The 23,052-nt window shown below is 38.2% G+C and overlaps 4 protein-coding genes across 6 annotated transcripts; 3 read left to right on the top strand and 1 right to left on the bottom strand.

Annotated features, from left to right (window-relative positions):
• Window positions 1-5,386: 5,386 nt before the first annotated feature.
• Window positions 5,387-8,245, bottom strand: LOC119986458 (calcium sensing receptor, chloroplastic). Its single transcript, XM_038831015.1, has 6 exons — window positions 7,851-8,245; window positions 7,336-7,581; window positions 6,642-6,825; window positions 6,420-6,561; window positions 6,025-6,156; window positions 5,387-5,896 (listed from the first exon to the last, which is right to left on the bottom strand). The coding sequence occupies exons 1-6, from the start codon at window positions 8,076-8,078 to the stop codon at window positions 5,662-5,664; spliced, it is 1,167 nt and encodes a 388-aa protein (XP_038686943.1). The 5' UTR covers window positions 8,079-8,245; the 3' UTR covers window positions 5,387-5,661.
• A 1,255-nt stretch (window positions 8,246-9,500) lies between these two features.
• LOC119986462 (protein CHAPERONE-LIKE PROTEIN OF POR1, chloroplastic-like) lies at window positions 9,501-13,725 on the top strand. 3 transcript variants are annotated; one of them, XM_038831022.1, is made up of 6 exons: window positions 9,501-9,659; window positions 9,988-10,120; window positions 10,364-10,467; window positions 11,291-11,673; window positions 13,239-13,315; window positions 13,415-13,725. In XM_038831022.1, the coding sequence occupies exons 2-6, from the start codon at window positions 10,062-10,064 to the stop codon at window positions 13,563-13,565; spliced, it is 774 nt and encodes a 257-aa protein (XP_038686950.1). In that variant the 5' UTR covers window positions 9,501-9,659; window positions 9,988-10,061; the 3' UTR covers window positions 13,566-13,725. The 3 variants fall into 3 exon arrangements, with proteins under 3 accessions (XP_038686950.1, XP_038686948.1, XP_038686947.1); XM_038831020.1 differs by having other exon boundaries at window positions 9,516-9,738; XM_038831019.1 differs by having other exon boundaries at window positions 9,517-10,120.
• A 2,218-nt stretch (window positions 13,726-15,943) lies between these two features.
• On the top strand, window positions 15,944-16,771 carry LOC119986967 (tetraspanin-8-like). Its single transcript, XM_038831654.1, has one exon. The coding sequence runs from the start codon at window positions 15,944-15,946 to the stop codon at window positions 16,769-16,771; it is 828 nt and encodes a 275-aa protein (XP_038687582.1).
• Window positions 16,772-17,672: 901 nt separating this feature from the next.
• LOC119987395 (enolase 1, chloroplastic) lies at window positions 17,673-22,318 on the top strand. Its single transcript, XM_038832294.1, has 7 exons — window positions 17,673-18,290; window positions 19,058-19,365; window positions 19,854-20,008; window positions 20,110-20,427; window positions 21,151-21,297; window positions 21,386-21,436; window positions 21,893-22,318. The coding sequence occupies exons 1-7, from the start codon at window positions 17,866-17,868 to the stop codon at window positions 21,956-21,958; spliced, it is 1,470 nt and encodes a 489-aa protein (XP_038688222.1). The 5' UTR covers window positions 17,673-17,865; the 3' UTR covers window positions 21,959-22,318.
• Window positions 22,319-23,052: the final 734 nt, after the last annotated feature.

Below are 23,052 nucleotides of genomic sequence, written 5' to 3'. Positions count from 1 at the left end.
AGACCTCACACAAAATCTCCTTGCATTAACCCATGATGATTTAAATTCAAACCAAGAGATAAGACGAATCATCATATCACAACAAATCCCAATAATGATATCAAACCAATATTTGATCTCAACCCAACCCGACCCGATCCACCCCTACCCCCTCGGATTTTCCCTGATCCGAGGCTTGTGCGGGGTGGGGACGAGGCAAAGGCAAAGAATCTCAACCCGTATGTGGGGCGAGGCGGGGACGAGTTTGCCTCCCGCCCCGCAACCCGATCCGCTATACATGTGTGTATATATATATATGTATATAGAAAATAATTATATATGTATATATACACACTCCACATGCGTAAGATAGTTTTATTTTTAGATATCATTTTAATACTAATGGTTTTTTTAATATAATATATTGAATTATTGTGTTTCTTCAATTAAAAACACATTAAGTAGCTTAGTTGGTATGTGTACTAGTGATATAAGTGAGGGGTTTCAAGTTCTATTTTTGATAAAAACATTTAAAAAAAAATACATAGACAGAGATTTCTGTGCGGGGCGGGGATACATAAATAGATATTTCTGTGCAGGGTTGGGATCCACGGGAACCCATAGATTGGAACGGGGCGGGGACAGGGGTTAAATGTTGTCCCGACATACGGGGTAGGGCGGGTGCTGGTCACACTCGTGGAGGTGAGGTGCGGGGCGGGACAGCCATGATCCGCCCTGACCCCGCTCCGTTGCCATGCCTACTCATAATGTAGTTATTTTATGTTAATAAATAATTACTCGAATTGGTTATGGATAAATTTTCTATTTAAAATCTAAATTGGACGCAATGTGTAAATATAAAATAAATAGCAGACAAATTCTGGATGTTTGTTATAATTCCTATTCAAAACAATGTTAAACTATCATATTTTTTTCGAAAATGACATGAATATTCTGGATGTTTGTTATAATTCCTATTCAAAACAATGTTAAACTATCATATTTTTTTCGAAAATGACATGAATATTATAAACAAGTTGCACGTTTACAATTACTAAGATTATTCTTGCATAAAATCGTAAGGAATAAATATGTATAATTCTGTTGTTCCACCCAAGTGAATTATACTTCCATTTAAATTTATCGACAAATTATTTTTTTAATATGGTTGATTTATACCACAAAATGCAACCAATTACAATGCGACACGTTAGACATTATTTTTCTACACGTGTTGGTTAATCATTCGCTCATTAGCAGATATAAAATATAGCACGCGCTCGTTGATTATTGACCGGAATCAGAGGTGCAAAACTGTAAATACACAATAATGACTCGTCAAGGTCTCATTCAACAAAGGAGAAAGAGAAACGTACGGCACCCGTGATCCTCTCATTCAAGATTCCTGGTTCAAAGTTCTAATCTCTGCTCTCTCTTCTCTCTCTGTCTATATATAGATTCATAGCGCTACATGAATGTATGCGTATGCAGCTTCTGTGTTTGTTTTGTTATTGTGTAGTGAGTAGATTCAGATCTGTGTCATAAGATTTGTGTGGATCTCTGTTCTTGTGGTCTGAGTGACGTGAAATGGAATTGTTTTTCTTTTTCTTTTTGATTTTGGTTTGGTTTGGGTGGGTGAAGTCACTGGAGGCAGCGGTTCATCGATCTCTTCCTGGAAATTTTTTGTAGTGAAAAATCGCGAAAAGACATGAATCGATCGATAAACCTCTGCATCCAGCGCTTACCCCTTCCGTTGTTCCTTCCTCTTGTCTTTGAGCATGTGTGGCTGTTTGGTTGCTCAGAAAAATAAGGGCAGTCTGGGCCTTGTTTGTTGTTCCATGCATGCTGTAAAGTTTTCGTCTGTTCAATTTTTGTGTCGTGAAAGGATGTTTGATGGGTGAAATTTAGGAACTTTTTTTTGTAAATCTCTTCAATGATGCAAAGTGAAAATATTATATAGAAAATCTGTTCAAAGAACCTTTTTTGTTGTAGGAATTGGAGTTTGGGATACAAATTTACTTTCCTGTGTGTTTTGTTTTTATGGAACTCCTGGAAATGAAAGATTTCCATTTGAAAGACATAAAAGACACCAAACTTCTTTCCTTATTCTACTGGCCTTAATTTTTAATACATGGGGAAGATAATTGATAATTCTCCTTTGCTTTGAAGATACAAGAAGTGCTTGAAGTCACATGAGAAGAGTATTTAGATCTTTTCATTCTCGCTGTATTTCACTATTCTCTTGTCATTTTGAGGCTAATTAATCCCTGATTTTTTGTGAGCTGCATTTAGCTTGGTGTAAAACTAATATTTTTGTTTTTGGGAAACCAACTTCTCATTTTAAGGTTTTTTTTTTATTTGCACTTAACTAATATTGTGGTGATGATCATGAGGGGCAGGAGGTGGGGAGGATGTGGAAATAAAGACACTATTTGTGAAATTAGATGAAATATTTAAGCTTTTCTCGCCCAATTGTCTTGTGTTGTTGAACACTTTGTCTGTCTAAATCAATGGAACTGTAAATTGTTCGCTGTTTAGTTTCAGTTGCTATATTATTATGCAGCTGTGTTTAGAGCAAATAATGTGACAAACCAACTCTTCTCTATCACTTACATACTTACACAGTTACACACACATATAATATGATACGATATTTTCTGTGCTTTGTTATCATTTCTGTGTAACTTATCTTTACCACTTTTTTTTTCGAACTACAACCTAAGCAGATGTAAGAACAACCTACACACACTACCCGTGAGTATCTTTACCACTTTGATGGTATTATATTTCTCTAATTCTCTCTTTCATGCTTTTTTTTTTCTTGCACCATCTATACGAGTTAATTTATCTTTTTGTTACTTATCATACCTTTTTCTTTTAGGGTTTGCTGTGTGAAATTGTTTCCTAGTAAACAGCTTTCTGTCTTTCAAACTATATAACTGTGTTTTTTGAATCTGCTTTTCTTAAAGTGCTTTCTTGATTGAGGGGATTTGACTGGTGGTCCAGTACTCCAGTATAATTGCAGCAGTGATATTTTTTTGATAAGCCTTTTGTGCTCCACAAACCTTTACTGCTTTATGCTTCTAGCACATTGGAAGGTGAAGAAAAGAGTAGTTTGTGTAATCATTAGAAAAAGAATTTTGCATAATCATCTGCTTAGTTACCCCTAATAACAGTTTACAGTGATGCACCATGATGATCACTCTTTCAGTTTGTTGAGGCCATATGTCATTCCCTTTTTGGTTACAGCATTGCACTAAGATGCTAAATTTTATTTTAGTGATTACCAACAGTCATGCGAATTTAATTTGCGGGTCATTTATGTTATGCGTCATTTTCTTTGATCATGTGGTGGAAAAGATTATGATTGTTTCTTTATCACGGTTCAAAAAATTTTCTTGGGAAGAAGTTTTCAAGTGGGAAACATACGATGGCGATTGCTGCATGAAAGTGATGGGCAATAAAATTACCACAGCGTTGGAGCATCTGCTAGGTTTGATACTTTATACTTAGCCTTGGAATCTCGAATCAAATTCCTTGTAACAAACAAGAAAATTTCATTCTCCCATTAATGGTGGAATCTTGGCTCTAGAATCTGAGTACTAACTGGAAAAACGCGGGAAAAGAATCATGGAAAATTGCTTGTTTTGTGGATATTCCTTTTTTAATTGCTTGTTTTGGTTCATTGATGGAGATTTATCTCAATCTGCATAGTTTTGAACTTCTTGATTTGAATTTTGACTTGAAATCTGGTCTGCTGATTTTCAGTGCCCCTTTCTTACTCACTGATCCAATTGGCTTGGTGATCGCTTAATGAAACTTTGAGGTGTTAGTTTCAGGCCTTTCTATTAAAGAACATGCGTCTTTTATCAGTTCATATGCAAAGTAAAAAGAAAGAAAAAAGAGGGAGGTTTCGATGTTATAAGTTGGAGATTTCACCAAAATTAAGGATTTTGATTGCATGTGAGGTTTATTGACATTGTTGCAATTCTGGATCTCTGAAGCAATGCATATCCACTTTTGTTGGTTGAAATTTAACCATTTTATGTTTTGTGTCTTTGCAAGCTGGTAAGTTGTACCCTAATTGGTAAATGAATTATGCGTCATCAGAGTTTCACTACATGTGAACGATATAACAAGCAGCTAGTTTAGGGTTTAGGGTTTGGATGAGTTGTTTGGAGTGGATCCTTCTAGATTTTAGTTTAGGGATTCAAGTTCGACTTTTCACATTACTACTCTACAAGTAAAGTTTTAAATTTGAATGTGAAATGTGCAAAAGAATAAGATGCTGTTGCAGGCAAAGGAATTCAAGAAAGTCCTAAACTAGGTCCCATCTCAAGCTAGTCGTGCTTTGATTCTCTGTTCTTAGCTCGCATAAGAATCTTGGTCTTTTCTTCTACTTGTGTTTCACGAGGATTTATTTTCCTCCAATAAGGCCAAAAGTGCTGTTTACACTTTATCTAAGATGTGATGGCACATTGTATCTGTACTTTACTACAGAACCCATTGCCTAATAAACTAGGCCACACATGCTTTCAAAAATGGTGTTTGCACCTTTTGTTTGGGACTGTTCCAGGTCTCACCCCCATCCTGTCCATTCGACACACCCGCGTCATAACTGTCGATTTTAACACAAATATTCGGGGGTGTAAATATACTAATACCCTTTGTAAAGCACAAGAGGGGTGGTGAGATCCCATATCGGTAAAGAAATGAAGGAGTGGCAAGTGGATAAAGAGTTCTCATTACCTAATACAGTATGATTGATTTTTTTGGGCTTAGGTGAGGATGTTGGGTCTAAGAGGAATAAATCTGTGAGGGTTTCGGCTTAGAGCGAACAATATTATATTATTATTGGGTTTGTGGGTTACGTCGAATCTAATTAGAGTCCAACTCAACTTATCGGAAGGTATAAAAACCTTCATCAATGGGTGGGAACACCCCATCTTTTTGCGGCAGGATTTAAAAGAAAGATAGGGAAAAAACCCTTTTTTTCTTCGAGATCATGTGTATTACAATCTAAAATAACTTTCTTAGTTCCAAAAAAAGCTTTGTGGAATGAAGACTGAAGAGCATAATTTACAACATGAGTAGGTTTTGTAGAGTTAGTTCTCTTGATAACTCTCTTAGTTTTTGGTCGTTTGAGGATTAGAAAGCACTCAAAGAAGGAGCAACAACAGAGAGAATAAATGGAAATAGACTATAGTTTCTCCACCATAGGAAAGCTTAGAGTACTGAATATCATCATCTGAGGCTGTGGAAGAACAGTCATAGACTATAGTTTCTTCAACAATAATACTGTCAAAATCATAAACTTTATCGTCCATATCTTGGTTATTAACCAATGGTGTTTTAAATATCGGTATGTACGTATCAATTCAACCGGATACTAGACCCCTCACCGGCATGATTCAACTTAAAATATCAAGTTCATCTTGCGAGAGTCTTGACGAGTGTGTGTTGAAGAAGCTGATACAACCTTGCATTCTTCTCCAAATTACCTTGGAATTGAAGGGAACAATAGTGGTACCAAAACATTTTCTTCTTTTTGTGTCAAACAGAACTTGAAGAACATGAATCGTGAAGGAAAATTTTGATTACTCGGACGCATGACTAATGAAGAATCTAATCTGAAGCAAGAATGCACATTCAAATAATGACTAAAAGTTGCAGGAAATGAATTTATTCAGCTCCAGGAAGAAACTTCGTGCTGGTGGTTGTACCAAACCGTCTAGTAACTGCAGGAATAATTCGGGATGGAGAGAGAACCTCAGCGAAAGAAAAATCGTATGATTCTGTTCCTAGCCGGCTCTGCATCCATCCTCTGCTTCCGGAGAACCCATCCGCCACAATCCAGCAGTTCTTGAACCCAAGACTTGTTAGTGCTCTTGCAACTATCTTTGCCGAATCCGAGTACCTGAAGAATTCAATGGCGAATCTAAGAAAAATGAGAAAAATGGACTTCAGATGAACTGCTAAAGCGGATATGTTAAATCATGGATCGATCTTATTTGTCATGCAGCAGTCGAGAAAAAAAGAACTGACGAGTCCATGATCACAATGCTGGAGCTTTTGTTAACCCTCTTGAGATATGAAATCTTCAATGCTGCAATTTCTGCTTCAACTTTCTTCGTATTTCTGACAAGCCCTCTTAACTTGCTCGGTAACTCTTCCAAACTGAAATTTCAGATAATGAATGAGTTACATTAGGTTCCGGATTGTAAATGGCCGTAAAGAATGCCAAATTGAATTGAACATCTTCAAGTAAAAGGATATCATGAAAGAAAACTTAACTCCACATTCTTTTATTAGAGAACTGTTCAAAGAAAGTCTGCGAAATTGCATATAACCCAGCCACTTTACACGCCCATACATTAGTCCTACATTAGTCTTCATCGCGGAATTATTGAAACGAGGCTGTTGGGAAGAGAATTACTTACGGAATAGCAATCAACTTGTTTTTCACATTGGAGGGAAGGCGAGGAACGCCAGCCTTGCCCTTGTCCTTCTCCGGTCGAATATCAACCATAAGGTGATTCTTCGTTGATAAAACATCAAGTGTTTGAGCGGGAGTAAGCTCACCTGGCGAAGTGCAAAATCATAACATATTATATCTAGGACTTGAACAAATATAGGAAACTCAAAATCAGATGCAGCATAACCTTTGTAACCACGAAGGCTGAAGGTGATGGCAGACCAGATGGGAGGAAAAACAAGATACGTAAGAAATAGAACTCCAGCAGTTCCGACGATCACAGTAGGGTCTGCTGCAGAGATGGTCTCAACAGTTGATGAAGCTATAGGCTTGGCCACCTGTGTAGTTTTCTGTGCAGCATCAGCCACTGTCTGTTACCAGAAGTACCATAGGTTAGATAAACGTAAGTATATCTCTAGTCAAATGAATTTAAATCAGACCACATTTCACAGAGAAATCAATATAACATTTATGAAAATGAGCCTGCTTCCATTGACCATATTTGCAATGCATGTTATAGCCTATAGTGACTTCCTGACGGAGACGGAAACTACGAACAAGCCTTGGACCAACATTTAATCAAGTAAAATAAAGGTCCAATTGAGGCCCAATTGAGGCCCTAAATAGTGGGATTTGTAGAAAATAGGATGGAGCTACTAGTTTTATCAACCACGTCGAAACGTGTCTCCCAACCAAATTTCACGCAATTCTAACAACGTGATATTTCACTCTTACTCGTCGATTTTCTTTGCCACTAGTCCTACATCACTTCCACAACAAATGCAACACAAAGCATGCGAGTTGAGCAAGTCAGAACCAAAAATACAAATGACAGTGCACATCTTCAAAGAAAATTTAGTTGAAGAAAGTAAAGGGCAAACCTTTGCAGCACTGATTACTGGTTCTGTATCAAGACCTGTGCTTTGAATTGCTTCTTGGGCTTTCTTCGACGCCTCAGAAATCGCCGGCGAGGCAATCTTCAATGCCTGTTCTCCAGCCTGGCTCACAATAGGCAGTGCATTGTCGACGGCAGGCTTCAAAGCATTTCCTACAACTTCCAGAATTCTCTGTGTGGTATCAAAGAAACTTGAACCCACTTCTTGAACCTGATCAATAGTCTTCTCCACCTACCAATTTGCCACAATAATCCAATTTCAAGATATGGGTATTAATTAAAACTGAAGAAACAAGCTTCATCATCATTGCCCACCACAAATTAGGAAGTATATGACTCTTTTGGTAAACCTAAAATGGCTTCATTTCCTCTCCAGAAACCCATTCTAGAACAATTATATCAGTGAATTAACAACTTGGAGGCTTTCAATTGCTTCATATTCTGCTTTAGAAAGCAAATTAACAATAATATAAAAAAGACTATGAGGTGTTAACTTCTTACTTCAGTGAGGGATGAGACAATTTGGTCTTTTCCAAGGCTGAGGGCCTTGGCTTCCTGGGCAGTTGTGAAGAGAGACAAAAGAGAGATGGTGGTTGACGCTGGCAGTGCCACAGAAGTGGGTCTCAACTGAGGTTTCCTGAAAGCTCTGGGAGTTGAAGATTGTGAGGGTGAAGAACAGATGGTGGGCCTGGCTGTGCTTGAAGCTTGGAGGGCCATCTTCATTGCCATTCTCGGCCACCTCTCTCACTGTGAGACACAGAGCGTTGGTTCTTTGGACACTGGAACTTCCTGGTTGTGAAGAAGAATATGTGATGAGAAATAAATGGATCAAAAGTAAGGAAATTTTGAGCCAATAAAGAACAAGTCGCTTGGACAAGTAACTAGAGCCACCCACATCAATGATCAACCCATACGGAAGATTGAATAGTTGGTGTTGTTTTGATGTTTAGAAGTACAACTTGCATTGCATAATCAACGGACTTCCGCAATTCATTTAAAATTGTAAAGTACATAATTTGAATCTAACAATTTGATTTCGATAGATAAGTCACACATTATATTAATTTTTTTTTTCATTTTTATAATTTATCTAACTTTTTCTTCATCATTACATGAATTATAAACTCAATATTTGTTTAAAACTAGTAAGTGAAATTTGTTGCCAATACAAATACTTTTGACTTCTCAATCTCATACAATGATACAACAAATCAAGCGGCGAAGATTCTTTTCACAAGGTATCCATGTATCTAACAAATGTTAGAAATAGAAAGTCCCACATCATTGGGTTTACCAAACGACGTGGTATATAAGTGATAGCTCAACCTTATACTTTGTGAGGTACTTTAAATGATAAATCCGTGCAAGTATAAGACCCAAAGCGGACAATACTTCCCACGTGTTCTCACGAATATCCGAATTTATTTCAACAACCGAATGCCTCAAACTATGTTGAATTCAATTATTATGGGGCATGTATATCCCAACTTCAAATTACCAAGAGTCTTGAATGGCCTCAATCCTCTGGGGACGGTCTTCATTCGCTTGCACTCAATGATCTCTAGATGCCCTAAGATTGCTCATTGCTCCATCCCCCATCTTCGGTGTCTCCACTTAGGGTATTTGGTTCGCATTCAAGGATGGAATGAGGATGGGATGCGGGTTAGAATCGTCTATTTCCTTGTTTGGTTTGATTTTGAGAAGGTGGGGATCTATGGTATTTATAAATTTTTAGCTCATGTGACCCACCTATTGGCAGTCTTGCACATGGGCGTTGAGCTAGTGGGCATTGGGCATTTGCTTGGTAAGACCGTGAACTCGTGAAGGAGCTTCCTGGGTCATGTGTCTGTGTTGGGTCGGTTGATGCTTAGGCCGTGAGCCTGTTAGGCTTTCTCCAAGGCCTTGTGCCGTGAATCGACGGTAGAGGCCATGAGCCTTTGTTGAGTTGGCTGTAGCTCATGCCGTGAGTCAATTGGGCTTGACTATAGGTCGTGGGCCTTGCTAATAGCTCAGACCATGGGCCTTTTGGGCTCGACTGTAGATCGTGGATCTTGCTGAGAAGATTGTAGTCTGGTAATGGATTTGTTGGGCTCGACTATGGACCATGGATCTTGCTGAGGAGGCTGTAGCTGAGGCTATGGACCTGTTAGACTGTCGATCGATTGCAAAACATTGGCATCCTTTCTCATGGTAGGTATCCCAAAATGTATGGCAAGTCGACGAGCTCTTGTGATTGAAGAAGCTTTAACATCTCTCCATGGACGACATCAAAGAACTGGTCTTCCTTCGCCTTTGATTTCGAGAGTTCGCGTAAACGAATTGTTTTGATCTTTCAGTTCGATTTCCTTTTTGCAGCTTCAATCATACTCCTTCCCACAACCTTTTCCATGTAATCTTCTTGCAGAAATCTCGAAACATCCGCATTTGGGGATCTGGAATTCTGAACTTACATAATCTTTAAGAAGGGAAAAAAAATTAACAAATTCTTAAAAAAAAGAGTAATTTCCCATAAATATTTTTAAAAAATCACATATTGACCTTTTTTTTTTTTTTTTTTTTCTGGAATTATCTAATTTTCTTGTCTCATATAAAAATCACGAAATCCCCCACCTCCTGTTCTTCTTCCCCTTTCCTGCAGACTCGGTGGGCTCCGATTTCAATCGGCGGAACTGAAACTTCGAAGGAACCAAATAACTGTGTCGTCTACACTGGATGGCTTCTCTTGCGCTCTCCAATCCAACTCTATCCACTCCGTTTCTGCCACAAAAATTGTATGTTATATTTTCTCTTTTTCTGTATACGTATTTTGGCTTCAATTTCTCTTTTTCAAACTGAAAAAGACGCCTTTTTTTTTTGGTTGAATTCAACTGCTCTTTTGGGTTTTCTTGAGTTTTTCCCGGACATTATAATCGTGTTTGATAATACTCCGTTTGATTTTTTCTTTTTCCCTGTGATTATTTATGTTTGAGCGAATTTGAAGGTGCTGAAATCTTAACTTTTGGTCTTTTGTGCAGTTTCTGTAATGGAAATCTGAAGAAGGCCACAGCAGCAGGCCCTTATATCCCCATTTTTCGAAGCTTTAGAAGCCCTAGATGTGCAGTTAATGCCCCTTATGAAGGTATGTTTAATCTTCTTTCCCTTTTGAAGCAACTGCTTTGGATTTTTATGTGTACCACCTTATAATTTCTCATTTTGAACATCAACAACGTTATCTGTTTTATTCAATAACTTTAGGGGACAGATGCTATTCAGGTGAAATGGAATTGTTAGTGGTGGTGGTGGATGTTTATTAGTATGCTTTAAGATGTGATTTTCTCTGTCTTTCATTATAGTTGATCTAGGGTTTTGGTCTGTTAAAGGATTCTAGTAAATATGAAGATGGCCAGAGGGTTTACTTATGCTCAAGCCTCCAACAAGATTTTAAGTTGGTGTTGGAGAGAGTAATGGTTAACCGTCTTGATTGTTCTTAGTTTTCCAGTGAAGTTTGTTAACCTTCTATGTAAAAAGAAGGGAGATATTTCCTCTTTAGAATACCCCAAAGCAATTGTATGTGACTGTGGATGTTTATATTTGGTGTGGAAATTCTGTGGTTCAATTGATAATGCAGTATTCACATAAAGATATTATCTTTAATATGAACAATGCAGCAAACTTCCTAGTGTAGCTGAAGACACCATTTCACTGACCCAAATATCCGTATATATTGTTGTATAAGTATTGATAGCTACAGAAACTGGAAACATCTTATGTTTCTCAAGGGCCTTAGATAGTTCAGTTTATGTTTTCAAAGTATGGCCCCTGGAAATACCCACTGTTTTCTGATTCAGAATGTTGATGCGGTCTGTGGTATGCATTTGCACAAAGCACACCTATGACATTTTTCCATATCATTGCTTTGTGCTGAAGTTTTATGTCATTGATTGTGCTTGCTCTCCTTATAGGTAACACCCCAAAGTTTCCTCGGATGAATGTTTGGGATCCTTATAAACGTCTTGGTGTGAGTCCTTTTGCTTCTGAGGAGGAAATTTGGGGATCTCGCAATTTTCTTTTGCAACAGTATGATGGGCATGAGAGAAGTGCAGAATCAATAGAAGCCGCTTTTGAGAAGCTACTTATGACCAGCTTTAGAGAAAGAAAGAAAACAAAAATAAATTTGAAAAGCAGGCTAAAAAAGAAAGTGGAAGAGTCTCCACCTTGGGTCAAAAGTTTACTTAATTTTGTAGAAGTTCCTCCAGTTGAAGTTATATTCAGAAGGTTGTTCTTGTTTGCATTCATGGGTGGCTGGAGTATCATGAATTCAGCTGAAGGTGGACCTGCTTTTCAGGTTTGTTTGACACACTTGTCTTTGTAACAAATATCTTCTGAAATATCCATTTACATCAACCACTAATGGAAATTACTTTGGATCATGTTCATTTGAATGCATGATCTCATGAGAAAATTTCTTCTATTACTCCGATGACCGGGAAGATTATTCTGTGGTTTCCCTTTTGACGTATGATGAAAGCTTTCTGTTCTGATGTCTCGTAGCCGAATGCAATTGCAAGTGAGAGAAATGCTCTATATTGTTATTTTCTTGGAAAAGGGGAAATTCTCCCTTTTCTTCTTCTCTGGGAGTCGGCTAATTATGTTTGGTTTGCCCATCTTCTATTTTCCTTTTCATAGAAAATGATAACCCATTGTGAAAATAAGTGACATTTTTCTGTTAGGAATTAGTTTTGTGGAATTCTGAAAAAGTTGAGAACTCACTTTTTATCTTTTTTTAATGAATAATTAAATCACAAGGCACCTTGGGGTTGCACCAAGGTTACAAGGGGGCAATACATATAACCTCTAGAAGATGTTTACTAGAACACAAAGCTTTGAAGTAGAACAAATACTCTCAACTAGAACAATCCTCACTTTTTATCTGGTAGAAAGAAATAAAAGGTTGAAAATAGACTTCATCTCTGTCAAGATTTGTGGCAGCAAGAACATCTGATTCTTCATGCTGCAACTGTCCAAACCTTGCCTCCTTCATTGTCTTCGAAGCATATCAAATCCGCCCCCTCATCTCATCTTCTTAATTGGTGGAAATGCCATTCCATTTGTCATCACAACTGTCTCTTCCCAATGATCGAGTGTGTCCTCAACACCTTCTGAATCTTTGTCTTCACATTTCTTTGTGCTTTTCTTCATCTTCAACTTCAGCGGGATTGAGTATGGAACTGGATGAGTTTATCCTTTATAGTTTATACTATACACACACACACACACACACACAAATATAAATATCTAGTTTATCATTTTGGGATAGTATATTACTATATTGGGATTTTGCCTAGTTTCGGCTTGATTACAGGTTTGCTTTGCTTTTATTGTCATCGAGTCTGAGTTCAAAATTTTCTTATAATTTATATTTTCAGGTGATACTCTTTGATTGTCATCAATTTTGGGTTTTGTTTGCTTTGCTGCTATTAATCTTTTTGGGCTGGGACGAATTTTTGATCTGGCAACGAGGGAGGGTCTAGGATATTGAGGCCCACTATATGTTTCAAAACTTTAATACTTTAAAGAGATTAGTTAATAACTGAGCTTGGAAAGATATGGTCAGGTAACAACTACATATCCACTGATATGAATTTTGTATCTCCTAGAAAATCACTTATATATATTAATCAGTAACATATGTTCGGACGGCTGAGTGTCTGTGCACAGAGCCAATTGAATTTCATGCCATCCATTTGGCGCTCTGCGCAATGTACTGTTATGGCAGGCTGAACCTTGCCCGTGTGAGTTCTAGGAGTATCGTATCGTTAGAGCATGTCTTATGCAGATTATAAATTCCTCTAAATGAAAGATAGTCAGATGTTATTCATGCTTAATATTACGTTTTTAATTGTTATCCAGGTTGCAGTCTCGTTAGGAGCATGCATATACTTCCTCAATGAGAAAACAAAGAGTTTAGCTAGAGCTTTCATCATCGGGTAAGTCATTGAGTGAATTACAATAACAAGTCATCAGAACATACATATATTTGTTTAGAGCTCCTTTTTCACTTTCACGTTTATTATGCTGTGGTGTAGATTTGGAGGTCTTGTGGCGGGGTGGATAGTTGGGTCGATCGTTGGCCCAACAATTCCAACTTTCTTGATACACCCTACTTGGACGCTTGAACTTCTAACATCATTGGTGGTATATGTTTTCTTGTTCCTAGCTTGCACATTTCTCAAGTGAATTCTTACTTTCTAGTTTGTGATCCAGTAGGATCAAACTTTGACACTTGAATTTTGTTATTGGTGGGTCATCAACCTTTTGTATTTCATGATTTTGAGTTCTGACAGGGATTATTAAACCATAGTTCTTACTATCAATGTGTTTTCAGCGGTTTTACATATCCCAATGTTTTTTTTGTCCCTTCTATCCCAAATTATGAGATGGATGCACACGATTTTATGTGAGGCCCATGGTTTTACATTTTGGATTATAAATTTTTCATTATCATCCAATTTTATTTTATTATTTACGGGTTGGGAGCTCGAAATTGTTAGTCGAAAAATTAAGGGAATGATGCTTAGTTCATTTATCTTCCCAAATCAGAAAATTGAAAGAAATGAAAACAAAATTTGGGGATCAAAAATGGTTTCTATATCTACAAACTATCCTTTAGATCATGTACATTGTTCTCCCTTGCACACAAAGCAGTGGAGAATATGATCACAACAAAGACAATGAGACCAGCATTGCAAATACCAAGAAGTCTCCACTCCAATCTAATGTTTGCAATAACACCACCTTTGCATGATTTGCTACAAATGTTATGCGGTCACTGCCGGGCGCTGCAGGACCTGCTTTGGGCACTCTCCACAATGTTGCATTCTCATACTTAAATCCCCAATAAGTTGGAGGCTTGCAACAACCAGACTGAACACAGATTTGGTCAATTAGAGAGTATTAATATTTGTTCTACTTGACTAGTTATGATATATATTGTCTCATGCTTCATAAGTTTTTTGACAATTCAGTAAGAAAGTCCAATCTAAACAATTTGTAGAGGTATTGTCCGCTTTGGACCGTCCCATTTAATGGTACTCGAGTCTGGAGAAAGCATTCTTTGGTTAAGAGAAGCTTAGACTTTTCTTATAAACAACATTTCTTGGTGTCTTTCAAGCGATATGGGATTATAAGTCTAACAAATTCCCACGATATCAATGCAATAATCAAACTTGATTTTCTCAACTGAAAGGATTTATTACCAACTCGATAACCCATATCGCTCTATAAACTTCTTATAGGCAATAGAGAATTGTCCGTGTAAGTAAATTTCATGCTTTAAACATTACAAATTAAGATTGAATCTCTTGACATCGGGAGGATGTCAGCCAAAGAGGCTCCGATAGCAAAAGTGACCGAATCTCTTGGCAAATGAGGGGATCTGACCATTGTTGAAGGCTTGACGGGAACATTGTTTGGGGTCGAATGTCCGAAGCATACAAAATCAATCAGATTTGTTTGGTGAGGGTAATGATGGATTGAGTAGGGATTTTTTGCCAGAGTAATGGACTTATCTTCTTCAGGAAGAAGGTAGGGTATTTATAGAAAGGATGATCTTTAGAGATCGTTAGCCATGAGGGATGAGTATGATTAGTTGGCAAAGTATAATCCTGGAATTGCGGCATGTCGTCTTAGATGGGTCGAGTGCAAGTCTCAAGGTAGACTTTAGATTTCAAAATGAGTCAGAGGCTTTGAAAAAGGAGATGATTGGTTAGCAAAATGAATGTCCAAAAGTACAACCCATTACCTAAAGAAAGGTGAGCACAAGTTACGAGGTTGGCTGTAAGAATGGACCAAGTTGATCGAAGGGACACGAGTGAAGCCTAAGATTGGCTAGCCAGTGAGATCGAGCCGAAAATAGAAGAGACTTTGGAGGTCGGGGCGAGTACATCCAGCAAGTTGTGATGTGACAGGTGTGAGCGGTCTTTTGGGGCAGTGGACCCATGCACGTGCATGTCATGATGAATACATAAAAATTTGGTAATTGAATCCTCATACCTGAAATAGGTTGTGGGCCTACTCCAATCGGGCTGAATCCTTACATGCATAATATAAAGTCGTGGGCCTGTTAGTCAATTCAATTTATTGAGCTTTAGTCATACCTTGTTGACTGAGTCAAGACGATTTTTGGCCCGTACATCATCATAACCCCTTGGCTCCAAACATGATAGTTAAGATGAGTGAGTTTTTGTCTAACCAAAGAGAAATTTGAAGGGTTTGAGAGATCTTTTTGAGAAAGGCGGAAAGGGTCAGAGGGGTCCAAAAGAAGGAGCAACGACAGAGTTGGTACCAAAGGCCGTAGTAAGATTTCCTTTCTGTTGCAAGAAAATCCCCCATATATCATCTTCTGTTGACAAGCAATGGTAGATATATATAGGAAGTTCTTGCTGAACTGGTAGAGGAGGTTAGAGATAAAGCAAAATGACAGAGAGAACTGTATATTTTCCTTATTTACGAAGGCAGTTGTTAATTACCTCTGTATCTCAACAGCAGCAAAACCTCCTCTCTATCTTTATAATCCATAGACAAAGTGACAAGACTTGATAAGAAATCAACACACGATGGTTCGCCTAAGCAATGCCTCCATTGGAATGTTGAATTTCTTCTCTCTAGTCACCGGCATTGGCGCGATTGTTATCGGTCTGTATTTTTACGTCTATGGCGGAACCTACTGCCAAAAAATCATCCAAAACCCATTGTTTTTATTGGGTTTGTTCATATTTGTTTTTTCTTTGCTCGGACTGATGGGTTCTTGTTGCAAAATTAATTTTCTGCTAAACTTCTACTTGTTTGTTCTGGTTTTGATGATACTGGGGCTTCTTGCGCTGACCGGGTTTGTGTTCGCTATAACACATGAGGGTGGCAGTACTAAAGCTGTAGAAGGGATAGGATTTAAGGAATACAGGGTCCAGGATTACTCAGATTGGTTGCAGAAGCATTTTACGGACGGAAAGACTTGGCGTCAGATCAGGAGTTGCTTGGTTGATGCTCAAGTTTGCAGCAGTCTCAGCAAAAATGTTGTCCCAGAAGCTTCTGAGTTCTATAAAATGAAAATGTCTCCAATTCAGTCCGGTTGCTGCAAGCCACCGATGAGCTGTGGATTCGAGTATAAGAACGCGACGTTCTGGACGGTGCCAGAATCGGGATTGAAAGAAGAAGGCGACCATGATTGTATCTCCTGGAGCAATCACCAGGACACGCTATGCTATGACTGCTTATCTTGCAAGGGAGGAGTTCTGGCATTCATTAAGAAGGAATGGAGATTTTTCGCCTACTTCAACCTCGCTCTCCTTGTTTTCTTCAATTTGATCTTGTCCATGGCTTGTTGTGCAAGGAGGAACAACATAGAAGATCAAGGTTATAGGAGATATAGGGGATATCATTGGTAATCGAGTTATAAGCTTGTTCTTTGGACATTGTCAAGCTCGCGGACAAAAAACATTTGGTCCAACTTAATGTCTTTTTCTTTTCTTTCCTTTTGTAATAACCTGCTAATAACGTGTTTCAGATCTTGCATAAGTGTCTCAGTACTCTGATAGATCTTGTTCAAAACGAAAGAAGAGAATAAGGAGCTGTAAGAATAAATTCTCGGTTTTTGACTATTTTAATTGATAACTAAATATAAGAGTTCTTGTGGCTTATATAGCCACAAACAATCCATACCCAACTCAACTTAGACTACGTAGTACTAAACTTAACCGGAGACAACTTAAAGGAAACCTACTTGACTTAGAACTAAATACTAGTCTTAGACTAACAATTAACGTAACTAGTCCGAAATAACAGGGAGTTTGTAATTGATTTAGTCTCCATGAATGGCGGCTCCTCAAACTCATCCACGTCACTTTGTACAGAAATCTGCATGGCATTGGTGGTTAATTCTGCATGGCTTGGGCCCTCATGTGCTTCGTGTGCTTCCTTTAGCTTAGGCCTATGAGCGTAACGAGCCTGATTGTAAGCGTTCTTTTGATGTCGACCCTGGTGCTCATCACACTCTCCAAACATTTTGGTTAAGTTGTACAAACTACAATGTCAATATGACTAGTCAGTTGGAAGATTTATTTTTAGCTAACTCAACCATTGTGGCTTCATAATGGTTTTATTCATAATACTTAGAAAGGTAGATATCACACCACATTTTTGTTTTTTCATTTATAAAATTCCGGACTTTGGCCTAGTGCATTGGACCGGGCCGAACCTCTACGTAGGCCTGTAAAAGGCAAACCGGGCTTGTAGGGCCTTGGCCCAAGATCAGGTGAGCAAATAAGACAGAAAGCCTACCTAACCAACCTGGTGCCTCCTGGCTCGCTCCAACGTCTCTTCCCAAAAATTCCCAACAACCACCAAAAGCCATCTTTCAAAGTACTCTGCATTCATCGACCCCCGGCGGACTTTCCCACGCTCTCCTCTCCTATTTACACCTCCGAACCCTCTCTCTCTCTCTCTCACCAAACACTCTTCTCTCTCTACAGAAAACGTGCTCATGGCCCTTGCCACCACCAACTCCGCCACCAACCTCCTCCAGAAGTCCTTCCTTCCCTCAACCCCTCTCTCGAAGCCTCAGTTCGCACCTCCGATTCCATCGCTTAGAGTCGCTAGAACTCGTACGGTCAAATGTTCTCTTACTGCGGCTCCACCTGTGCCGGCCAAGGCTGCTAAGGAGTGCAAGGTGAAATCAGTGAAGGCGAGGCAGATCATTGACAGTAGAGGCAATCCGACGGTTGAGGTTGACTTGGTTACTGATGATTTGTACCGATCGGCGGTTCCAAGTGGAGCCTCTACCGGGATCTACGAGGCGCTTGAGCTCAGAGACGGTGATAAGAGTGTCTATGGAGGTAAAGGTGTGCTCACTGCAGTGAAAAATATCAACGATGTCTTGGGCCCTAAGCTTGTTGGCGTCGATGTAAGGTATCGACGATATAACATTTTATTTCAACTAGTAAATATATTTGTCCATTTTCAAATATTTGTTGCTACTATTTTTGAAAATCGAAGACGGAAAATCGTTAATGGCGGCAAAACAGATCAGTTCCTAAAAAATAGTTAGGCAATCTGATTGTCGAGTGAAATGAGGAAAAAAAATACTTATATTTGTTGCCAATGGAGATGGATTTTTTTTTTTTTTGCGAAATTTGATTTTCAAACAGTTAATTGAATTGTAAGCTCCGTAATACAATACAAAGAAGCTTTGTTTCCACTTCACCAGTGATTGCTTCATACTGCATTCAACTTTCCCATGTTAAGTGGATGCCTAATAGGTACTATAACGTATTTATTAGGAGAACTACATTTTTTTAATGATGTCAATTCTCAAAGTTACTTTAACCAGTTTCTGAGAGACTCAGAGTCAGCGGAGTAAATGGCAGTTTTACTAGTGTGGCAGTGAATTTTGCAATTGTCAAACTAAGTACTCCCTGTATTCAAATGATTAGCCAGTCATAAAATATTTCTTTGGTTTGTTCCACAGATCCTATACTGTCAACACCTGAGATTTCTCCATTTACTGTCATTGTTGCCAGATTTCTACTTGTAAACTTTTGAGTGCATTTGTGCTTGTACATTTACAGTTCACTGGAAATGTACTTACATGTACATCGGTGCTCATGCACATAACTGCATTCTATTGATTGTACAATTTAAATGTTGCTTAATTATTTGTCTTTCTATTTGCCTAGAAATCAATCTGATGTGGATGTCATTATGCTGGAAATTGATGGAACTCCAAACAAGTCAAAACTAGGGGCTAATGCAATACTTGGAGTATCTCTAAGCGTGTGTAGAGCTGGTGCAGGGGCAAAAGGAGTAGCCTTGTACAAGCATATTCAGGAATTGTCAGGAACAAAGGAACTTGTTATGCCAGTTCCAGCTTTTAATGTAATAAATGGAGGCAGTCATGCCGGAAACAATCTGGCCATGCAAGAATTCATGATACTACCAGTTGGTGCAACCTCATTTGCCGAGGCACTTCGTATGGGGAGTGAAGGTTAGCTGACTAAACCTATTATACATAGGCATTCCGGATTCACACTGTTTAACTGCTACTAAAGGCAAACAAGGATGCTTGAACTAATTATTCCTATGTTAACAAATCTACACTTGTGGTTTAGCTTCTATTGCCAATAAAGAATACAGCAAAGGTTAGCTGACTAAACCTATTGTACACATGCATTCTGGATTCACACTGGTTAATCGCTACAAAATGCAGACAAGGATGCTTGAGCTTATCATTCCTATGTTGAAAAATCTACACATGTGGTTTTGGTTTCTATTACCAGTAAATAATATAGTATCAACTCTTACATTGTTGTCAATTTTCCGCAGCTATGATTTTTTACATTTAGTTAATTATATGGTTCAATGAAGAATTTCTTTTCAGTCATGTAACTTTCTTTAGCATGTCTGGTGGTTTGTTAATTACTTTATCATCAGCAATGAGAATGGTGGGTAACATTATATCTTTTGAGATTACAGTGTATCATATTCTTAAGGGAATTATTAAGGCAAAATATGGACAAGATGCTTGCAATGTTGGGGATGAAGGGGGGTTTGCACCCAATGTTCAGGACAACAGAGAGGGTCTAGTTTTGCTCATAGATGCCATTGAAAAGGCTGGTTACACAGGAAAGGTAGGAGGCAGTTATTTTCATTTTACCCTGTTGCACCAAGAGATCTTATTGTTATTGTTGCCGTTAATTGATAACTATGGACTCAAAAAAAAAAAATGCAGATCAAAATTGGAATGGATGTTGCAGCTTCTGAATTTTTCACCAAAGATGGGAAATATGATCTGAACTTCAAGAAACAACCAAATGATGGAGCTCATGTGCTTTCAGCGCAGAGCCTTTCTGATCTCTACAGAGAGTTTGTCAGAGATTTTCCTATTGTCTCTATCGAAGATCCCTTTGACCAGGATGATTGGAGCTCATGGGCTTCACTACAATCTTCAGTTGATATCCAACTGGTTGGAGATGACTTGCTAGTCACAAATCCAAAGAGAATAGCTGAGGCCATTCAAAAGAAGTCTTGCAATGGTTTACTTCTAAAGGCAAGTATCCAACCCAATATGAATCCTGTGTTTTCCTTTTTCCTTTCTTCTTCCATGCAACGTGTCTATATATAATCCATATTTTCTTTTCTTATTAATATCATTCATTTTATTTCACTAGTTTGAAAATAATGCGAGCCTTGATACAGTTGGATTGTTGTTATGTTGCAACATTTGAAACACCAGATTCAAACTATAGAAACCACCTCTCTGCAATTGGAGTAACATTAAGTATATTTGACCTCCCATTACCCATCATGGTAGCAGGACCCCAATGCACTAGGTTTCAAGTTATTTTACTGGACTAAAGTGAAAAACTAACGAAGTATGGTTTCTAGTACATGTAGAAATCATTGTCTGTCACCATATGTGTATAGCAATAGGTTCAAACTTCAAACTATAGAAATAGGATCTCTGCAGTGGGTGTACGTCTGGCGTGAGCCTTTGAAATGGGTTTGGAGTTATTTCACTAGACCACAATAATAACTGAAGAACTATGCTTCTAAAGAACTATGTACGGATTAAGTTGTCGTTGGCTGTATCTCTCACCACAAGCGCACACACACACACACACACGTAAATAGCTTTGTAATGCCTTGCAGTAGTAGCTATATTAGTTTGGACCAGGATTGCCATCTTTTCCATTATTAAGTTTATAGAGTATGTAGTTATGTTGAAATTGTATTATATTTTCACTCATCATTGTTATCCATTGATTTGCAGGTAAACCAGATTGGCACTGTGACTGAGTCCATTCGAGCAGCACTTGACTCAAAAGCTGCTGGCTGGGGAGTTATGGTGAGTCATAGAAGTGGTGAGACTGAGGATAACTTCATTGCTGATCTTTCTGTGGGTTTAGCTAGTGGACAGGTATACTGCCAAAACCTTGCACCATACTGTCGATTATGTAGATTTTCTTTATGTTTTGAAGTTGACCATTGCATGTTCTGTTTTGTAGATCAAGACAGGGGCACCTTGCAGAAGTGAGCGGTTGGCAAAGTATAACCAGGTAAACTGTAGAAGTTCTAATGGTTTTACCTCTCTGTTCCCATTCAGAGATTAATACTCTCTCTCTCTCATCGCAACCTCAAATTGTTCATAAAATTATACAATAAGTAGGCCGTACAATGACTTCTAAGTCCCACAAAGCAGATTGTGCTTATTGCTCGACTCATCAATCTTGGACATACGTGCTTTGCGCTAAAAACTGGTCTAATTGTAGGTTTCTATTACACTTGCCATTACATAAAACTACATGATGATGTTATGTTTAGCTTGAGAGTGCAACTCAATTCCTTTCTGCATTGCTTCTTAATAAACCAATAATTTCTCCGGGAGTCTTCAATACCATGAGGAGAAAATTGTTTCTGTTTACTCTTGGGAGTCTAGTTCCAGAATCCTACTTTCCTTTTTGTTCATTTTTTTTGGTAGTATTAGCTCACACATTTTTTGTTTGTGTTTGCAGCTTTTGCGCATTGAAGAGGAACTTGGTAATGTGCGTTACGCTGGTGAATCTTTCAGATCCCCTTAGTGGAACACAGATGAACTCAGTTTCATCTAATGGAATAAGCCAATAGGCACAAGAAAAGAAAAGAAAAGGCATCATGGAAGATTCTGAGATCTGAGTAAATCACAGGCATAATCGATAGAAATACTGGATGGAACCAGTAAGGTAAGATGTCAATTAAAAGCACAATAATCTGATTGATGAGGCATTATAAACAATCTGTTCTCAATTTTTTGTATTAGTTTTTGCTTCTAAGTGTGTTGTTTGCTATCCGCTTGAGCTGGAGAACTCGGCAGAATGTTATTGTCTCGATGTGAACATTAACATACGGCTGTTTGTGCGAAAGTATGTGTGGAATTTGATCCAAGGACTTTAATCTGTCTACATCTCTGTTCTCTATACTTATGATCCAAGCCCCTCCCTAGGGCTAAACCGAATCCGAATGAACTCGAGAGATCCCAAACTCAATTCTCATGGAATTAATACATTGTGGTCATACGTTGAATTTTGACCTAATTTACTTGTCATTAGATAAGAAGCTTTTTGTCATCGGGTGAGAAACTTATGTGTGCGCGAATTTGATAGCTCAAGTTTAGGCTCATATCAAATGTGTAAAGAAAAATTTATATTGGCAAAATGGTACTTTTCATCCCTCAATTATTGATTGGGTTTCATTTTCGTTCCTTAGTTTTTTTTTCTCCCTTCTTCGTCCCCCAACTATGGGACAACACCTCCGTTTGTCCATCGAATAAATCTGACAATGGTAAAATCTAATGTGACATCTTATTATTTGTCAGATAAGATTTTTTCAGTGTGCCACATAAGTGTGCTGTAAGCATTTTTTGACTCCAATCTCATTTGAAGGACGAAAATGGTACTTTTCAGTAGTTGAGTGACGAAAATGAGAGGAAAAAACCTTAGAGGTAAAAATGAAACTCGCCCCACAATTGAAGGACGAAAAATACCTTTTTGTCAATATATATTGTACCATTCTCGGTCAAAAAAAAATATAATGATGAAAGCCTTCGTAAGAAAGGCTTACCATGCGACACAAGTTACAACCAGCATCATTTAGGAAATTTTGCTGAGCATTTCCTTCAGTTTACAAGAGAAAACAC

The sequence above is a fragment of the Tripterygium wilfordii genome, chromosome 20 (genome assembly GCF_013401445.1).
Source record: "Tripterygium wilfordii isolate XIE 37 chromosome 20, ASM1340144v1, whole genome shotgun sequence".
Taxonomy (NCBI): domain Eukaryota; kingdom Viridiplantae; phylum Streptophyta; class Magnoliopsida; order Celastrales; family Celastraceae; genus Tripterygium; species Tripterygium wilfordii.
This window is presented reverse-complemented; position numbering and strand designations above follow the sequence as displayed.